Source organism: Mesocricetus auratus, unplaced genomic scaffold (genome assembly GCF_017639785.1).
Source record: "Mesocricetus auratus isolate SY011 unplaced genomic scaffold, BCM_Maur_2.0 Super-Scaffold_15014, whole genome shotgun sequence".
Classification (NCBI taxonomy): domain Eukaryota; kingdom Metazoa; phylum Chordata; class Mammalia; order Rodentia; family Cricetidae; genus Mesocricetus; species Mesocricetus auratus.
The window spans coordinates 33,384,934-33,405,112 of NW_024429186.1; the positions used below are offsets into that span (position 1 = coordinate 33,384,934).

The 20,179-nt window shown below is 40.9% G+C and overlaps 1 protein-coding gene across 2 annotated transcripts in view; it reads right to left on the minus strand.

The window, feature by feature from the left end:
• Nucleotides 1-20,179, minus strand: part of Psen1 (presenilin 1) — a 49,479-nt gene that overhangs the window by 27,859 nt on the left and 1,441 nt on the right. The window contains exons 1-3 of one of the 2 annotated variants that reach the window (XM_021228765.2): nt 13,680-13,807; nt 10,392-10,467; nt 10,159-10,298 (exon numbers count right to left, since the gene is read on the minus strand). In XM_021228765.2, coding sequence (XP_021084424.1) covers nt 10,159-10,245 — 87 coding nt within the window. In that variant the 5' untranslated portion in view covers nt 10,246-10,298; nt 10,392-10,467; nt 13,680-13,807. Of the gene's footprint in view, nt 1-10,158; nt 10,299-10,391; nt 10,468-13,679; nt 13,808-20,179 lie in introns of those variants that run through there. The other variant, XM_005072700.4, reaches the window with a different exon arrangement.

Below are 20,179 nucleotides of genomic sequence, written 5' to 3' on the forward strand. Positions count from 1 at the left end.
TTTTGTGTAGTGATACAAATGTAAGGTTTTGTTATAACATACATATGTCTCTACTCTTGGTTAAGGTATTGTACCTATGCAGCTCATTTAAGAATGTAATATAAAAATATAATATAAAATTCTAGTCCTTGAAAGCTATTATTACAAACTTTTTAGGATAATTAAAAAATGCAGGTTAATAGTCATATTAGATATGTTTTCAAGGTTAAATGAATATATTTTAGATCATCTTCAAGTGCTTCAGAGACCTACAAAATATGGCATTTAAGAGGTTTAATAACCAAAGGCTTTTCTCAACAGTGAGACATGCCCGCTCCTGTAAGCACCAATCTGCTTCTTAAAGGATAATGGATGTCAAAGAACCTCCATATGGAGCTCACTTTCACTTAGGCAAAGCTAGCCGTTTTGGTAAGAAACTACCCTTGGATGGACTGCTGACAGGCTACTGTACAAACTGGACAAGCAGGACACAAAGGAAAAAGGCTGCCAAACTTTGCCAAGACAAGGTGGGACAGTTCTTCAAAATTCCTGCTTCACGGAAGGAAAAGTCAGATATTCTAGAGCAAAGATTAATGCCCCAACGGTGCACAGAAACTCTGGGTGACTGCAAGGTAGCCAGCTGCTTCTGTCATTTTTATAGTTTTGGAAAATGTTTGCTCTTTACTTCCTGTTTATTCAGGTGATACTATATTTATTTTATTTTCAGGTCTCTATTGAAGTTGAATATGAGATAGTTATAGTTTTCCTTGCTATCTAATTCAGAAAAGAAACTTACATAAGAGATGTAAAATTTTATAAGGTTGAAAAATATAAAAGCCTAAATTGTTTAAGAATATGTTTTGAGGACTAAAAAGATAATTTAGTGCTGGTAATACAAGATAGAAAGTAAATTTGAACTCAACAAAATAGGATAGATAATGGAGTATTTTCTCTGAATTTGCCAAATGCGAATGGATTAGACTTTGTAATTCTTACTTGATAATTGTTCTTATTGTATACAGTCTTACTATGTTAAAGCTAAAATCTTTCTTTTTATTCAGACAAAAAGGATGAAATGTTGGGGAGTATTGATATACAAAGATGTGTTGCTGTTTTACCTTGTCTTCCTAAGGCAGCTGATTGGTCTAATAAAAAGCTGAACAGTTAATAGTGAGGGAGAAGGTATAGGCAGAACTTCTGGGCAGGGAAAGTAAGTAGGAGGAGGAATTTAGGCTCAGGAGAGAAAGAAAAAGAGAGGACAGGGAGACCCTCAGAGTCAGTCAGCCAGATGTGGAGGAAGCAGAAAAGCAGGACATACAGAATGAAAGAAAGGTAGAAAGACCCCAGGCAAAACATAGATGAGTAGAAACAGGCTAAATTAAGTTAAAAGAGCTAGTGGACACGCCTAAGGTGAGGCTGAGCACTCATAATTAGTAATACATCTCCATGTCTTTATTTGAGAGATGGCTGGCAGCCCAAAGAAAAGTCCAACTACAGATCTCTGTGAGTTCAAGGACAGCCTGATCTACAAAGTGAGTTCCAGTACAGCCAAGGTTACACAAAGAAATTCTGTCTCAAAAAAACAAACCAAACAAACAAAAAAATCTTTTTAAAAAACTACATTCATGTCTTTTACCATTTTCCCATTACATAAATTTGTTTCAGTGTCTAAGTATTAATTACTACATTTGTTACAGTGGGGGGAGAGAGAATATAAGCCAGGTGCAGACAGGACAAGAGAGCCAGGAAGAAGGCAGTGAAGCTAGACAGACATATCCTGCTCTTCTGATCTACTCTGATACAAAGGACACAAACAAACAGGACTGCTACAGTCTAGGACCATTCTGCAAAGAATAAACAGCTGGTAAAGAAACCTGGGATGTGATTCCTTTGGGGCAGTAAGACACCAGAAAGCCAATCCAAATGGATGGAAAGATTTAAGGGTCTGTTGAACAGTAAAGTTACCAATTTAGTGCATCAGCATTTTCTAAACCCTGCACCTGCCATGGAGATTCGGGCCCTTGCAATATCCTATTAGGGCTATTTAATAGAGGCCTTGGGACATACCAGCAACCTACACTGTGATCTATGCTGAGGACAGTGACAGCTTGGTTTATGAAGGAAGAGGACAACTAAGGTCAGCCATGTCTGTATGGACCATTATCAATAAAAATCCTGGACATTGAGGCCCAAGTTTGTTTGAAAATCTGATTGAAAATCTTCCAAGTGTGCTGTTCCATGCTGTAGCCAGGAGAATTAGGCACTATCTGCATAATCCATTGGAATCTGTAAGTGTCCTCTGGCCTGCCTGATGTGCCTTCTTCTATTACCAACGATAATCTGTATCCTTTCACTTTAACCAACAGTAACAGTGAACACAGTAGTTTTCCGGAGGTCAGTGAGACCTTGCAGTGAGCTAAAGAAGCTGGGGTAGACTAGGAGTTCCTGCCTCAAATGTTCTGTATACTTGAAATTACAAAATGCTTTGAAGAGAAATTAAAGAACAGAGGCAAAACAAATAGAGCTACACAACCATAAAAAAAATGCATCAAAGGAACAAGGAGTAGAGTGAACAGGTAATCTACAAATACAAGAAACTATTAGCGAATTCCAGTTGCAGAACGTATCAAAGCTTATCTCACACCATTAGAATAGCCATCATCCAAACAACAACAACAAAAGAAACAAAAAAAAAAAAAAGAAAGAAAGAAAGAAAAAGAAAAAGAAAAAAGAAAAAAATGCCACCGACAAACCAGAGGCTGGGTGTAGCTCAGTCTAGAGGGCTTGCCTCATCAGAGCAGAGCTAGGCAAGAAAAACCAGCTCCAGAAAAACAAACAGGAAGTAACAGGCAGTGGTGATGTGAAGAAACTATGACCTTTGTACTCAATTATCTGGAGCATAAAATGGCTCAACAGGTGGGTTCCTGAGAGGGTGGGGCCAGCCACGGTGGCACAGCCTGTATTCCCACAACTCAGAACTTTGAGGAAGACAGTAAATTTAAAGGAGTAACATGACCCTGCTCAAATTAATTAAAAATAGCATATGATCTAGCAATCCCATTTTAGGTATATATGCTAAATTACTAAGTTGAAAACAAGATCTCAAAGAGACACACCCATATTCACAGAAGTACATCATCCTCTATAGACAGGAGGCAGAAGTCTCACAGCCTAAATGCCCATTGACAAAATACATTGTAAATGTGTAACAGAGTATTACTTGGCCTTAAAGAAATCCTAACCAAGGGCTGGAGAGGTGGCTCAGCGGTTGAGGCTCTGGCTGATCTTCCAAAGGACCTAGGTTAAATTCCCAGCACCCACATGGCAGCTCACAGCTGTCAGGAAATCAGGTATCCTTGCACAGACATACATGCAGACAAAACCCCAATGCACATAAATAGATAGATAGATAAATAAATAAATCTTTAAAAAGAAAAAAGAAATCCTAACCAGACATGGTGCATACCTATAGTCCTGGCAACCTTGCAAAGGAGAGAGAGAGATGGGAAGGAAGGAAAAGCTAAGCAACAAACAAGAAAATCCTGTCACATTCTATAACATGGATGAGTCTTGAGAACACTGTGAAACAAGCAACCACAAGAAGACAGCCATTAAAGTAGTCACACAGATAAATAGAAACTGTAACTGTCATTGTGCAGCTGGGGAAGATGGTTCAATGGATACTTTGGTTTTGCAACATAAAAAGGTTATACAGTATAATGTGAACGTGGTTAATATTAAACCATGAGTTAAAAAATGGTTAGGATGGAAACCTTTAAACTTTGTGCTATTTACCACAACTGAAAATTTTATCTAAAAGATCTAAAAAAAATATAGAAACATACTAGTTAGTCATGAAGTGGTGGTGCATGTCTTTAATCCCAGCACTTGAAAGGCAGAGACAGGTGGATCTTTGTGAGTTTGAGGCCAACTTGGTCTACAGATCAAGTTCCAGGAAAGGATTCAAAGCTATACAGAAAACCCTGTCTCAAAAAAAAAATATATATATATATATGTATGTATATATGTATAGTATGCAATGGAAGACTGGTATTATGAAAACGTCAGTTCCACAAATCCTCTACAAAACGTAGGAATAGATTCAATGCAATTCAAACTGCCAGTTGGCCGTTTAAAAGAAAGCTTTGGAAAACAGATAGGAAAAAACACTAAGGACTTAAAATACACAAAGGAAGTAGACCAGCTGGCCTTGAACTCAGAGATCTGCTACCTCTATCTCTTTCACGTTGGAATTAAAGATATGCACAACCAAACCCAGCTGACTTTGAAAAAAAACAAACAAAAGAGTTTAAGTAGTAATATCAAAATTACAGTAATAGTGGAAATGTGTCACTGGTTCAAAGACAAAGTGACCAATGGAACAGAGCAGAGCCCTGACCAATGGAACAGAGCAGAGCCCAGAATTTAGGGTTCAAAGACACTTTACAGCAGACAGGCTCCTTCAAAACACAGTGCCGCTGGGCCGTGGTAGTGCCATCCTTTGATCTCAACACTTGGGAGGCAGAGGCAAGTGAATCTCTGTGAGTTTGAGGCCAGCCTGGTCTACAGAGTGAGTTCCAGGACATCCAGGACTGTTACACAAAAGAAACCCAATATCAAAAACAAAACAAGCCGGGCGTTGGTGGCCCACACCTTTAGTCCCAGCACTCGGGAGGCAGAGGCAGGCGGATCTCTGTGAGTTTGAGACCAGCCTGGTCTACAGAGCGAGTTCCAGGACAGCCTCCAAAGCCACAGAGAAACCCTGTCTTGAAAAACCAAAAAAAAAAAAAAAAAAAAAAAACAAAAAGACAAAAAAACAAAACAAAAAAAAACACAAAAAACAAACAGAAAACCCAACAACAACAACAACAAACCCCACACAGAGTGCCGACATACCTGAATGTTCATCTGCAGGAAAAAAACTCTGACCCACACTACATTACCATACACAAAACCAAGTTACACTGCATCACACAGCAAAAGGAAATTGTCTTGGAGCATGGGTTGTCTAGGCTTGCCTCAGGTGATGTACTTGGTGGGGCTGAAAGTGTGTGCCATAATGCTCAATAACAGATAAATGTAAAACAGAAGACTATAAAGAAAAAAAATGTGGACAAAAACTTAGAGGGTAAGATTTCTCAGATAACACACAAAAAACCCATATCCAAAAAAAAAGTTTACAAAAGTACTTCTTCAATATCAAAACTGCTGTTCAAAAAATACCATTAATAACAAGAGAAGCCCAAGATTAGGAAAAATATTTTCAAGGTGTATATATTCAACTTAGTAATAAGAAAATAATTTACTCGAAAAACCAAAATACAACCACCTAACAATTTAAAAATAGGCAACAAATTGCGACACTTCACCAGAGAAAGTAAAGTACCACCATTGTGACAAGCATAAAAACATTCAACACCATTGCTCATTAGAGACGTGCAAGTTAAAGACACAGGGAAAAACTACCATATACCTTTCAAAAGGACTGCAAAGCTTAGGCCTAACCCTTGAGTGTTGACAAGGAAGTAACCAATTTGGAAAACTGGTAGTATCTCAAGAAGCTAAATACAACCTGCAATCCTTGGTTATGTTCTGCCCTTAAGCATTTACCCAAGACAAATGACTACATGTCCATTTAGTTTTGTAACTGAATATCTGCAGCACCTTATTTGTAGTATGTCAAACTGAAAAATCCCCCCAAATACTGAAATGAGTAAATGACCAAAGAACTATGCATAAGCATATGATGCGATCCAACCCAGGAGCAGAAAGGAGACTACTGACATAAAAACCCATTAATTTCCACTCGGGAGGCTGAGGCAGGCGGATCTCTGTGAGTTCCAGGCCAGCCTGGTCTACAGAGCAAGTTCCAGGACAGCCTCCAAAGCCACAGAGAAACCCTGTCTCGAAAAACAAACAAACAAACAAACAAACAAAAAAATCCACCATAGTCAAGAGAATGAACAGACATCATTACTCCCAAATTCCTTTTGTGTTCCTCCTCATGCCCTTCTGGGCCCCCAGCAACCCCCAAACCAAGTTTTGTCACTGCACTCTTCTAGAAGTTTATATAATAGAATCATGCTGGGCTGGAGAGAGGGCTCAGACTTTAAAGGCTACGCTCATAATCAAAAATAAATAGAATCATGCAGACATTTTTGTCTGGCTTCTCCCATTAGCATAATTTGAAATTAATGGTTGGTTTTTTTTTTTGTTTTTTTTTTTTTGGTTTTTCGAGACAGGGTTTCTCTGTGGCTTTGGAGGCTGTCCTGGAACTAGCTCTGTAGACCAGGCTGGCCTCGAACTCACAGAGATCCGCCTGCCTCTGCCTCCCGAGTGCTGGGACTAAAGGTGTGGGCCACCAACGCCCGGCTTCCTTCTTTCTCTTATTTCACCTTTCTTTTATCTCTTCATGCAACACAGCTGTCCCTGAACTATGGTCCCTGGAGCAGATGCATTGGTAAGATACAGTTTTTGGTGGCGCACGCCTTTAATCCAAAAAGATGCAGTTATTGGTCAAAAATACAAATTCTGGCCCCAATCCAGACTTACAAAACTCAGAAACCTTAAAGGTTGGGAGTCAGAGAATGACAGATTAAGGGACTCCAAGGTTCACTAAAGTTTGAAGACCAGTGCTGTAACATATTCTACAAGGCATAAATAACAATGTAAAGTGGCTAGCTTTAGAAAAGTAAGAAAGGGTTGGGCGGTGGTGGTGCGCATGCCTTTAATTGGAGGCAGAGGCAGGAGGATCTCTGTGAGTTTGAGGCCAGCTTGGTCTAGAGTTCCATGACAGTCAGGCATACATAAAGAAACTCTGTTTCAAAAAACAAAACAAACAAACAAACAAAAACTTAAGAAAAAAAGAGTAAAAAAGCAGGGTCAGGTATAATGATGAATATCTATAATGCCTGCACTTAATGGCAAAGCTGAAACCTGCCTGGACTGTATCATAGGACTGTGCTGCAAAGAACAAGATAATTACCAACTGTTTCTCCAACTATAGCCAAGTACCCAGTGCTCTTAATAGAGCTCCTTGAATACCTAATTTATATGGTAATTTAGAACACAAAGACTTTAGTTATTTATAGCTGTTTAAACCTTGCCCTTTTTTTCATAAGTAGACAAACTGTCTTCTAGTCTCAGTCCACACACACACAGCCAATCAACAGCATCAACAGACATGAAAGTCAGGTCCACACTGAGGCAGCGTGGGAGAGCCGAGGAGGGCAGTAGAGTAGGGCGTGGGGTGGGTGTGTAAGGAAACCATAAAGTCTCCACTGGATGATTGGGACAGACATGTCGTGCTAGTTGTTCTACTAAAAGTCACATCTGAGATGGGCTACACAGGCATAGGAAAAAGGACAGACAAACTGCTGGTGGCTTAGAGAGGAGTGCAACCACACAGCTGTTTCATCTGTCACATCACCCTCAGCATGGCTAACCCAGACATTTGGAAACAATGTTTTTATACATTCACAAAAGAGAACCCAGGAGCTACAGCTGCATATACACACAATTCTGAAAGTCTGTCTATACTGAATATTTACAGCGAGCATGTTAAGAGCCAAATTTAGAAGAGCAACTCCTAGGAAGAGGGTGGGATGGGGAGAAGGTGCTTCAATTTTGTTCTGTGTTGTTTGCTGTTGTCATAAAACTAATTTCTCTTTCCAAATTAAATGCAGGGATTTATTTTATTTGGTTATGATTTCATGGAGTTTAGAATCAATAAATAAAAACAGGGGCTGGGGCATATGTAGAGTACTTGTCTACCATGTACAAATATCTCGGTTTGAACTGCCACATCACAGAAAAATGTGTTTTTGTTGTTTTTAAGAGACACAGAAATAAGGCTGGAGACATGGCTCAGAGGTTAAGAGCACTGACTGCTCTTCCAGGGGCCCTTAAAAAAAAAAGAGAGAGAGAGACACACACACACACACACACAGAAATAAAAAATTTAATGAAAATAGCCTTTACAGCCGGGCGTTGGTGGCGCACGCCTTTAGTCCCAGCACTCGGGAGGCAGAGGCAGGCGGATCTCTGTGAGTTTGAGACCAGCCTGGTCTACAGAGCGAGTTCCAGGACAGCCTCCAAAGCCACAGAGAAACCCTGTCTCGAAAAAACCAAAAAAAAAAAAAAAAAAAAAAAAAAAGAAAATAGCCTTTACAAATAAGGAGTATATGCCAAATAATGAAACCTTTAACTTTAATAAAGTTGGTTACTTTGCTATGATCTAGATCATAAGTTCCCAACCTGTGAGTCACAATATCACATATTCTGCATATTAGATATTCATTACAATTCCTAATAGTAACAAAATTATAGTTATGAAGTGCAATCCTGAACAAATAGGTTCAAGATTGGTTACTCTTACCACAAGTCCAGTTGGGGGTTACCAACTATATTAAAGGGTCACAGCATTAGGAAGGTTAAGAACCACTGCTCTAGATGCTTAGAACGCTATTCAATAACATTTTTAGAAATGTTTGGGCTTTAAAAATATCAGCTATTTTCATCTCTGTGACTCTTATCCAACATCAAGTCCCTTCATTATAAATAAGATTATACATAGCAGCCCACAAGATGAAAACCTATTTTCTGGACTCCTGTAGCCTATATTGCACCCGCTAAAGTTAAAGAGTTTATGCTAGCAATAGTGGGATGACTCAGTGGTTAAGAGCATTGATTGCTCTTCCAGAGGACCCAGGTTCAAAGCCCAGCACCCACATGGCAGCTCACAACTGTCTTTAACTCCAGTTCCAGGGGACCTGACACCCATCGCAAAACACCAATGCACACTAAATAAATAAATAAAAATAAATAAATAAATAAATAAATAAATGAGGTAATGCTGAAGACATGTGGCCTTTGGAACAAGAAATGTTTTACATGTTATCTTTATGTTACCTTACCTAGCAACATGTAATGGTGCTTAAACTTACACAAGACTGTCAACTATCTGAGTAAGACTGAGCTAGTCTTTTCCAAAATTACTTCAATTTACTGGACTTGTGGTAAGAGTAACCAATCTTGAACCTATTTGTTCAGGATTGTAATAGTTTCAAAACTCGAAGTCCTACTTTCTAGTATCAGGCTATCCAAACTCCTCGTCCTACCAAAACATTTAAAGATAACTGAGACAATTTAGTAAATCATCTGATTTACTGATGGCAAAGTGAGGAATCCTCTATCTTCAGGCCAACTGTGGAATCTGTGCTCAGCCAGCAATGATTAGCTAAGAGGGTTACAAAAGGGCAAAGAAAACCTTGAGCCTCGAGGGCATGTGCACACAGGTGCCCTCAGAGACCAGAAGAAGCATCAATCAGATCCTCTGGCACTGAGGTTAACAGGCAGTTGTGAGCCACCTTATGTCGATGCAGGGAACGCTGGTCCTCTGGAAGAGCAAGAATTGATCTGAACCCCTGAGCTATCTCGCCAGGTCCCTAACACTCATTTGTGCCTTGCCTCTAAGGACAGCTTTTAGTAACAAATACACATTAGCCCCCAAGGCCAGACTTGCAGAAACTAGACTGGATTCATCAAGGTTTTCCTTCTTCCTGGTTATACCCCAGGAAACTACCAGTTCCCTTGTCACTTCACAGGCTCCTGTGGAGTCTGCACTTGGTCAGCAATGGCTAGCTAACAGGATTACAACAGACAGACTTCTGAGTATGCATGTAGTCTGTGAAGAGTTTGTGTACTGTCCCATGGATCACAGCCCTATCCTGACCTCAGAACTTTGATGCTTGACCTTGAATCCTATAATTACTGTCACTACATACTTACTGAACACTGTCAGAAACTGGTCCAGAAACTAGGAAAAGTAATAAAATGTATTCACTTCTTCCTATAGAAGAGTAAAATCAAGACGATGTAGATCATGAGGCCCTTACACCTCAGGAAGTTGGAGAAAGTTCCGGCTGAGGTGGTATGAGGCAGGCAGGACCTGCAACAACACTCCTGTGGTAACAGGCTTATGGGCTGGGGGAGCTCAGTAACTAGCATAAAACAGGCCCATGGGATAAGTCCCCAGCACCAAGGTTAAGACCCTTACCCCTGGCTTAGTGTTCAGCATATAAAGATATCAGGGAAGTAAACCAAAGCGGCCCCAGCCTCAGCACCTTTCAGAGGTGCCCAAGGAGGTCGGTGGGAAAGCTTCAGAAGCCAGCACTGTACCTGACTACGGACGGTGTTGCTGGAGTGGCTGTCCTCAGACATCTGGGCATTCTGGAAGTAAGACAAGGGTGCAGGTATCTCTGTCATTTGAGCAACCGTACAGAAACACCCTTTCCAAGGAAACAGAGCCTCTTGGGATTCTGAAAAGGGAAAAGCAAAACAGAACTTCAAGGTTTTAAGATTACTCACTTATTTTTAAACACTCTCAGGAATTATACTATGTAAACACAAACCTTTTTCTCATGTGTTCTCCTCCAGGCCGAGCTGCCTAAGGACCTCGAAGGGTTGTTGTCACGTGTTGGCTGGTTCCTGGATTAAGTAAGAAATAGGATTTTACCAAGCTTCTCAAAATTAGTCAAATTCACTCAAATATTTATAAGCCAGAAGAAATGTGTTCCCTTGCCACATACAACCTTTGGCTGACAGATTTACTGTGTTAGGGTATGGCAATGAGACCTCAAGCAGTACTGTAACTTCAGACCAGGGAGTCACATGATTTTAAGAGATGGACTCAAATGCTTTTCTTTTCTTTTTTTTCTGAATGTTTGGTTTTGCTTTTTTTGAGGCAGGGTTTCCCTGTGTAATCCTGGCTGTCCTGGAACTTGCTCTGTAGACCAGCTGGCCTCAAACTCACAGAGATCTACCTACCACTGACATTTGAGTTCTGGGATTAAAGGTGTACTCCACCATGGGCTCAAACTAATTTTTCTGTGCTGACATCTCTAAATTAATTTTGCATCTCCATAGCATTACTTGTCTAGTGCTTTCATTTCAGGCAACCCTTCTCTAGCAGCCTCATTCTCCGTCTCCACCCCAAGGGAAGTTGGGTAGTCTTACCATTTATAAAGCAAGAGGGGGGTGGGCACTGACCTCAGTGGCACAGTGCACACTTAGCACGTTTGAGGCCCTGGGTTCAATTCTTAGGGATGAGAGTGGGGACAGAAGAAGCAGATCCAGAGTTCAGTGTCTTGCTTAAGAACACACTTAGGAGGCAGAGGCAGGTAATCTCAGAGATTCTAGCCCAGGCAGGGCTATACAGTGAGACCTTGTCTCAAAAACAACAACAAACCACTCAGGGGAGTTGGAACTCTTGACTCCAGCATGGAACAGCAGTGCATTCTACAATCAGAACACTCTTTACACTCCCATTTACTTCACCAGCTAATCCTTTCAGATGAACAGTTCCTTTCATAGAACATCTTTAGAAATATAGAAAAGATGTTTGTATACTAAGCAATAATCTACTCAAGACGTAGTATCAAAAAGTAATAGTATCTAAGTATCACCATAGGGGATGAAGCCACAGCTCAATAGTGGAGCACTTGCCTAGGCCATAGGTTTAACCCCAGAACAGTAAAAAATCAAACAAAAACAAAATATGCACATACTGACACTTTTTTTCAATACCTATTTTCTTTTCTTCTCTCTTTTATTTATTTATTTATTTTTGAGACAGGGTTTCTCTGTGGCTTTGGAGGTTGTCCTAGAACTAGCTCTCATAGACCAGGCTGGTCTTGAACTCACAGAGATCCACCTGCCTCTGCCTCCTGCCCAGCCTGTTTTTTTGTTTTTCAAGACAGGTAGCTCTGGGTAGCCTGGCTGTCCTAGAAGTCACTATAGACCAGGCTGGCCTTGAACTCACTAATCACTAAGGTCAGCCTGTCTGAGCCCTGGGATTAAATTTGTGGTCGAACCCCTGGCTTTCATGTTCACTTTTAACTTCAGAATCTTCTACCCTGTAAAATGTAACAGGCCAGGTGTGGTGGCGCACACCTCTAATCTCAGCACTAGGGAAGAGGTCGGTGGATCTCAGTGAATTCAAGGCTAGCCTGCCTGGTATACAGAGTCAGACAACCAGGAATACATACATCAGAGAGATCCTGCCTTAAAATAGACAGATAGTTAGACAGACAGACAGGTAACGCAGAAAAATAAAATATATATTCCATTTTTTTCTCCTAGGGGAAAAATACATAAGCAGCTTCCTCCTTTCGTAAAGCATTGGATTCAAATTAATACTTACTTAACTATATTCAGACAACGAAACTCATGACAAATTGCTTTTCTAAGAGAGGGATTTCCTGGGAACGGACCCAAGGCCTCACTCATGTTAGACAAGCCCTCTACCAACCCACACCCCAGCCTCCTCATGACAAATTTCTAAACACTGCAGGCTTTCTTTATGTTCATCTTTCTCCTTCCTTCCATGTAAAATTTAAACAGAAAGAGCATCTAATTAGTTTATTATGTTCACTTTATCCACTCATTTTATAGTATAATCAACAGCTGGGTATGGTGACACGTGACTTTAATACCAACACTCTGGAGGCAAATCGCTGAGTCTGATGCTAGCGTAGCCTGCATAATGAGACCCTGTCTCAAAAAGAAAAAACCCAAACCCTGCCTATGGCTTTTATAGCAATTCAGACTAGATTACATTAAACTCAATTTTCTTCTTCTTTTGTTTTTGTTGTTTTTGAGATGGGGCTCTCACTATATAGTTCTGGCTATCTTGGAACTCACAGCAGACCAGGATGGCCTCGAACTCACAGAGACCCACCTGCCTCTGCCTCCTGAGTGCTGGGGCTAAAGGCATGTGTCACCACCTCAAGGCTTACTAAACTCATTTTTACTATTAGCAAAACAACTGCTTTTAAGTAAACAAGATATTTAACATCAACAACTGCTTTCAGTATAAAGTAAAACCTGAGATGTCTAAAATAATTTCCACAGACAGTCCTAGTATTTATTTTTAAAAAGGACAAGTTATGATGGGACTCTGTCATTTTAACTTGTTTCTTTAATGCTCATCCAGTCTGTTTAACATAGCCATCACTTCAGCATATTCCCAATGCTATTTTCAAAGTTCTTTTCATAATCATTATCCATTTGACTCTCTAAAAGTTCCCATGGGGATGAAGAGATGGCTCAGCGGTTAAGAGCCTTGACTGACTACTCTTCCAGAGGACACAGGTTCAATTCCCAGCACTCACATGGCAGTTCACAACTGTCTGTAACTCCAGTTCCAGGGGACTCGACATCCTTACAGTAGATATACACGCAGGCAAAACACAGTGCACATAAAATAAAAACAAATAATTTAGTGGAAAAAAAAGTTCCATGGAGGCTGCAGAGTTTGCTCAGCATTTAAGGGCAGAAGACCCAGGTTTGTTTCACAGCCACCACATGGTGGCTCCTGACCATTCAAAACTCCAGTTTCAGGACATCTGGGGTCTTCTGACCTCCACAGGTACCAGGCACACAGATGTGCATACACTGACAAACAGGCAGAACACTTACACACATAAAATAAATCTACAAAAGTTTCTGAAAATAATAAAACTCTCATGAATGGACAATTCTCTTCTGAACCCTCCACCCCCACATCCACACCCTATTCCAGGAAGCTTTCTTTTTTCTACCTCTCAACAAACCTTCCTTGCTTGCCCTTTTAAAAACAAAGCAAAACCCTACAAAATTCTCCTAAGACTCTGCATTTACACATTGCAAACAACAAGCACCTCAGCTAGAGGCAAACAGGTCTGCCTGTGCAGGGTTACAAGCAAATGAGTAACACCACCACTGCAGAGCCAAAGGTCTTCTGGTCACCCAGAGAAATCACAGGATCCCCGGAAGCTCTGAAGATCACAGTGCGTAAGAACTGGCTTCAGAAGGAGCCCAGAAACAGGCATGCCACGTCAGGGGCACACACGCACACACACTGCTGGTACAAAGAAAGGGGCAGGTCAAAACAGAGTTGATTGTGATCCAGAACAGCTGAAAACACTGATGCAAAGGTCAATGACCCCACTGTTTGGCAGCATGGCAGAAGAAAGACACTCGCTAATTTGATAACATGCTCAGCTGAGCAAGCGGTATAACCCAGTAGCTGGGGAGTGACCCGCATTGCAGGGGAGGAGGAAAAGGGATGGAGATCTTGGTGCTTTCCACTCTGGACACCTGCTGACGACACTCAGTGCAGCACTTTTCTGCTCTCTCCTTTCTCACACACTGTGTGGGGATAAAGAAGCCAAATCAAAGAGCCAAGAGTAAAAAGCACACCCCCAATTACCAATCAGATCCTAACTACAGAGCCTGTGCTGCTGACCTTATACACACCACTGAGACTAATTCCTAATTGTCAGTGCCTTCCCTAACAGACACGGCCAGTCTCTAAACTTACCTCTGAAGAAGACAGTGAGTACACTCACAGACACGGCCAGTCTCTAAACTTGCTCCTGAAGAAGACAGTGAGTACACTAACAGACATGGCCAGTCTCTAAACTTACCTCTGAAGAAGACCCTGAGTACACTACCTTTTACCTCCTCAAACCGGAGCCCACACCAATGGCTCAGAAGGAAAGGCTGGGCAGTCAGTCTCCTGACAGCTATAAAAGAGCCCATTCCCTCTCAGGGACACCATGCTTCTGCCCACAGGGTATTTTCTTTCCTAGGACTTTCATGTCATGTCTGATCGGGCTTGTTCCTAGCACAACAAGGTAAGCAGGCAGACAAAGGAGAAAGAAATCATTGTTCTGACGAGCAACTACAATTCTGTCAGACAAAGACACTAAGGATGGGATTCAGCCCTGCATGTGTGGACCCTGGGGTCCATCCCAAGGACTAGGGAAAATAATGGTGATATACAAGGGGCTGCAGAGATGGCTCAGGGGAAGCGCTTGCGGTGCAATGTGGAGACAGGATTCCTCAGAACCCACTTCAATACCAGTGGCTCAGGCAGCTTGCCTCTAATTCCAGAACACGGAAGGCAGAGACTGGAAATCCCCAAAGCAAGCTTGCTAGCCAGACAGACCATCTATATCAGTGAGCTCTGGGTTTGACAGAAACCATGCCTCAGTGAATAAGGTGGAGAGTATCCAAAAGAGTCCAGAAATCAGCCTCAGGCACACAAGAAAACACGCATACACCCACACATAAGGGAAAAAAAAGTCTATTCAACTAGAAAACCTTCTCTATATTAAAACCTCAAAAACATCCCTGGAGCAATGCTTGAAATTTCAGAATAGGTTCCTAAAAGAAAATCCCATTCAAGGAAGCACCTACAAGGCCGGGGGGGGTAGCTTGTTCACAAAGTACCTGCCTAGCACACAAGTCCTGGTCCAACCTCCAGACACATAAACCAGGTACAGGTTTGAACATTTGTAATTTCAACACGTGGAAGAACGTAGGCAGGAGAATTTGAAGTTCAGGGCCATCCTTGGCTATATAGTAAGTATGAAGTTAGTCTGAGCTACAACAAACCTTAATTAAATTTAAAAATTTTTAAAGAAAAAGACAAACCATGAGGCTGGGCAGTGGTAGCACACAACTTTAGTCCTAGCAATTGGAAGGCAGAGACAGGTGGATCTTTGTGAATTCGAGGTCAGCCTGGTCTACAGAGCAAGTTCCAGAACAGGCTCCAAAGCTACAGAGAGACCCTGTCTCGAAAAACCAAAAAAAAAAAAAAAAAAAAAAAAAGGAAATAAAAGAATAAAAAAATATAAAAAGTACTTTCTCCCCTCTCAGTGTATTCAGAGGTAACAAACCTTTGAACTCATGTCCTAACTCTTGAGATAAATGTAAACAAAAGTGGCACACTACAAAAATATTTTCATGATACATAATCATGATCTGTACACTAACAAAGGACTTGTGGCTTACTGTCCCTAAGCCACTTGTCCAGCTTCTTTAACTTTGGAAAGTATTAAAATTATTTTTTGCAATACATAAATGCACTGTAGTGCTAAACCGTTTTCAAGGCATGGGGAAATAAAAAGTTTTCAAGTGTCAAAGAGCTCCTGATTTATATTCCTACAAAAGTGAGTGGTGTTGCCTGAGGGTCTTTTGTTTTTCGAGACAGGGATTCTCTGTGTAACAGCATTCGATATCCTGGAACTATCTCTGTAGACCAGGCTGGCCTCAATCTCACAGAGTGTGGGGATTAAAGGCATGCGACACCACTGCCCGGTGAGGGTCTTATTTCTTAAGGGAAATGGGGGAGGAACCAGTCTACACACATACTAAGTAAAAGTTTATTTAGCAACTCTAAAGAGAGTCCTGAGTGAGCTACAAGGAAAGGCACGAGGAGCAAAACATTGGGTTGTGAGCTACAGATTTTAGATTTTATGATGGATATTGTATGAGGTGGGTGGCATGTAAAGTGATATTCTGACCCTAAGGGAACAGGAGTTATCAAGATCCATCTTTTTGTTGTTGTTACCACATAATCTACCTCCTTTTTTTTTTTTTTTTGAGACTGCTGAATGTCCCATGAGCTCAAGGTTACCTGTTAAGAAAACTAAAGCTTTCTCATGAAAGTCGGGACAAGTGACTCACAACTGACCATCAGGCTGCACAAAACTGGCATAGGGCACTTAGGCTGTTTTCAGGATTCCCTACCTACATACACCACACACACACACACACACACACACACACACACACACACACACACACACACACACACACACACACACACACGCTTTTTCCCACTCATATCTTCTACTTGTCATTTTGACAGCTGCTCCTTGATAGAAAGCCCAAATTCTCTTACAGTTTTGATTTATTTATTTTGGTTGGTAAGAGCAAATATATTAGGCAAGTGGTCCACATGCTCAACTCTCTCCTTGGTTATTTTCTTATTTGTTTGAGGTAGGTTCTCACTATATAGCTCTGGCTGGCCTGGAACTCACTGTAGAACAGGCTGGCCTCAAACTCAAAGAGATCCTCTTGCTCTGCCTCCTGAGTGCTGGGATTAAAGGTGTACCCTAGTATTTATATAGTCATTCAAACATGGTCTTGTTCAATATGCTTGTGTAACATGATAAAAAAAACATGATAAATAAAAGACTGATATTGGGGTTCAAGCTTCAAGCCAATAATCAGAAAAGCAAATTAGTGGGTCACTAGCTATTACTACTACCTCAGGCTGAAAGGGCTGATTCTGCTTCCTCTCCTCAGCATGGCTGGAGAAGAAATGTCTGATCCTGACTACTGAAGACCCTGCTCCTATCTTTTATACCCCTCTAGTGCTGGGATTAAAGGCGTGTGATCCCAGGTGCTGAGATCATCTTTGTGTGAGCTGTTTCTCCTTAGGACTGGATCACTCTTGTGTAGATCAGGGTGGCCTTGGACTCTCAGAGATCTGTCTACCTCTTAATCCTGAGTCCTAGGATTAAAGGTGTGTACCACCACCTCCTAGCTTCTGGCTGCTGAGATTAAAGGTGTGTGCCAGGCTTCTGGCTTGTGGCTGACTTTGCTTTCTGAATCCTCAGGCAAGCTTTAATAAATCATAAATAATATCTCACCACAGGCTTGAGTTTAAGGTTCTCTGCTTCCAACTCACTTCCACGTGCTAGGATTCCTAGTGTTTAGCACCAAACCTGGTTCTACTTGGATTTCTAAAGGCTTACATGCAATAATAAATGTAGCCAAACTCTAAACTGTATTCTGAAGTAAGTAAACTGAAATAAAAACCACTTAATTTAGGAATAGGCAAGATAGACTCTTGATTTTTAAGGTATGAAGAGCAAATCATTTCCCCAGCCCTCCAGGAGATCTTTTGAAAGTAGTACAAGTAAAATGAGCAAGGGTGATGATGTATCTTACTGAGGGGGGTGGTTTTTTTTTCCTCTTTCCATCCCACTCCCTCTCTGTGAACCATCTGTGGTAGATAAAATTATTATTCAGTAAATATTCTCTCCTTCCTTCCCCCAGTATCCCCAAGGGAAGAATGGTTAGCCTTCATATGGGCTGGTTCAGCATCCTTGGATTTAACCAACTAAAGACTGAAAATGTTTGGCATGTCATTTTCTTTGTTCTTCCTTAATCAATACAGTGCAATGATTACTTATAGTATATCTGCATTATTGGGTATCCTAATGAAGAGATGATTTATAGTATACTAGAGTATTTATGTGTAGATTGTAAGTAGTAAATATATTTTTGTTCAGAATTTTTTCCTCAGTGTTAGGGATCAAGTGTCGTCTCTGTTTAAGACTACACTCTCAATCCCAAATACTGCAATATTTTATATAAGGATTGGAGCATTCTCAGATTTTGGATCTAGTGTTCCTGGAACAAATCCCTTGAGATCTCTCTTTGGCCTCGTAATGTGTGAAATTCACTATGTACTCTAAGCCTTTAGGATAAGGTCCTGTAATGTGCCTTTGTCAATGCAATCTTAGCTGAGGGACACTGACAGATACATGAACTATGCTTGTGTGGTTAGCTTTGCCTTCTTATGCAGCTGGCACTGCCTTGAGAAGACACTAGCATGGATTAGTAGTCCTTGCCCCATCAACCTGGACTCAAAAAAGATGCTCAAATCAAAATGGTCCCAACCAACCCACACATTTTTCCACCTTGAAGTAGAGCTTTGAGTGAGACTTACATGTTCTGAGCTGTTAGGTTTGGAGGGCTGCTATGGAGACTTACTGCAATGGTAATGCTGGCTGGCTCAAAGGTGGAGAGAAGATGAGCTAAAATCAGCTGAGGATTTCTTATCTCAGACCTTCAGGATTAAACATTAGAATATAGATGGTCTCTAGATTTTGTAAAGGCAATGTGATGCAAATATATACACTTGAGAGTACTTCCAAAAGCCTTGGAATCACCAAAGTCAAATACATCTAGACCTACAGTGAAACAGACCAACAGTCACAAAGTATATTAAGACAGTGTATAGGAACTGGGGAGATGGCTCAGTGGGTAAAAGCACTTACTATGCAAGTAAGAGAACTAGAGCTCAACCTCTCAGCACTTCATAAAATCCTGGTATCACTATTGTGCCTATAATCCCAGCACTGAGGGGGAGGGACAAGGATCCCAGGAGACTGATGGCCAGCACATCTAGCTGAAATAGCTTCAGGTTCAATAAAGAAATCCTGGCTTAAAAAAATAAGATAGGGCTGATGAGCATTGCTGCACACATCTGACAACCTTAATTCCATCCCCAGAACCCACATAAATGTAGGTGAGAATGAGTCTACAAAGTTATACTTTGTGTATTTCTTTGTATTGCAGCACACACAAATTAAGTTTTTAAATATTAAAGCTGGGTGTGGTGAAGCATTCTTTTAGTTCCACCAGATCTCTGTAAGCTGGAGGCCAGCCTGGTCTACATAGTGAGTTCTAGGACAGCCAGAGCTATATAGAAAGACCTTGCCTCATTAAAAAAAAAAAGTAATTTAAAAAGGGGGGCTATTCCCTGTTGGAGTGAAGTTAGTACAATACTCCCTCCACAAATAAAAAAAAGGGGGGGCTATCAAGACAGCTCAGAAAGTAAAGGTACTTGCCCTACAAGCCTGGAGACCTATGCTTGCTTCCCAGTACCAACATAAAGGTGGAAGGAGACAATTCACTTCAGATTTCCACACATGTGCCATGGCACCACCACCATCCCTCCAACCCTGAACACAAAATAACATATGTTTTTAAAAATAAGGTGTTAAGTAATAGAGAAAAACACCCAATGTCCTTCTCTGGTCTCCATTTGCATGCATGGATGCACGCACCCATATAAATAGACAGACTCTAGCTTTGCATGTAAAATACACATGTGCATACACACAGTATGTACTGTACGTCCTATCTATTTACACACTCTATAAATAGACTAGAGACTATAACAGATACAGATCAAATAGGACTAATCTCATCTCATTCACTCACTCTCTCTCTTTGTCATCAAGGCTGGCCTTGATTTTCTAGCCCAGCTTCCAAGTAGCTGGAACTCCAAATGCATGTCACCAAACTGGCAACTATAAAGGCTCTTTTCCCCAATGTTATTTTAATAACTCTGTAATGAAGTTATGATTATTGTGAGTCACTTTCTCAACCTTCTGTGGAAATGTATAGAATACAACTAGTTTTTAATTAAAACTGAATATTTAAATCTAACTTGTAAGCCTCTGATACATATCATTGTCTAAATTCTTTTTTTATTCAACTTAAACAAGGAACTGGGCAAGGTATTATGAAAACCAAACAAGATTTCTTCCTGCATCAAAGAGGAACTGGG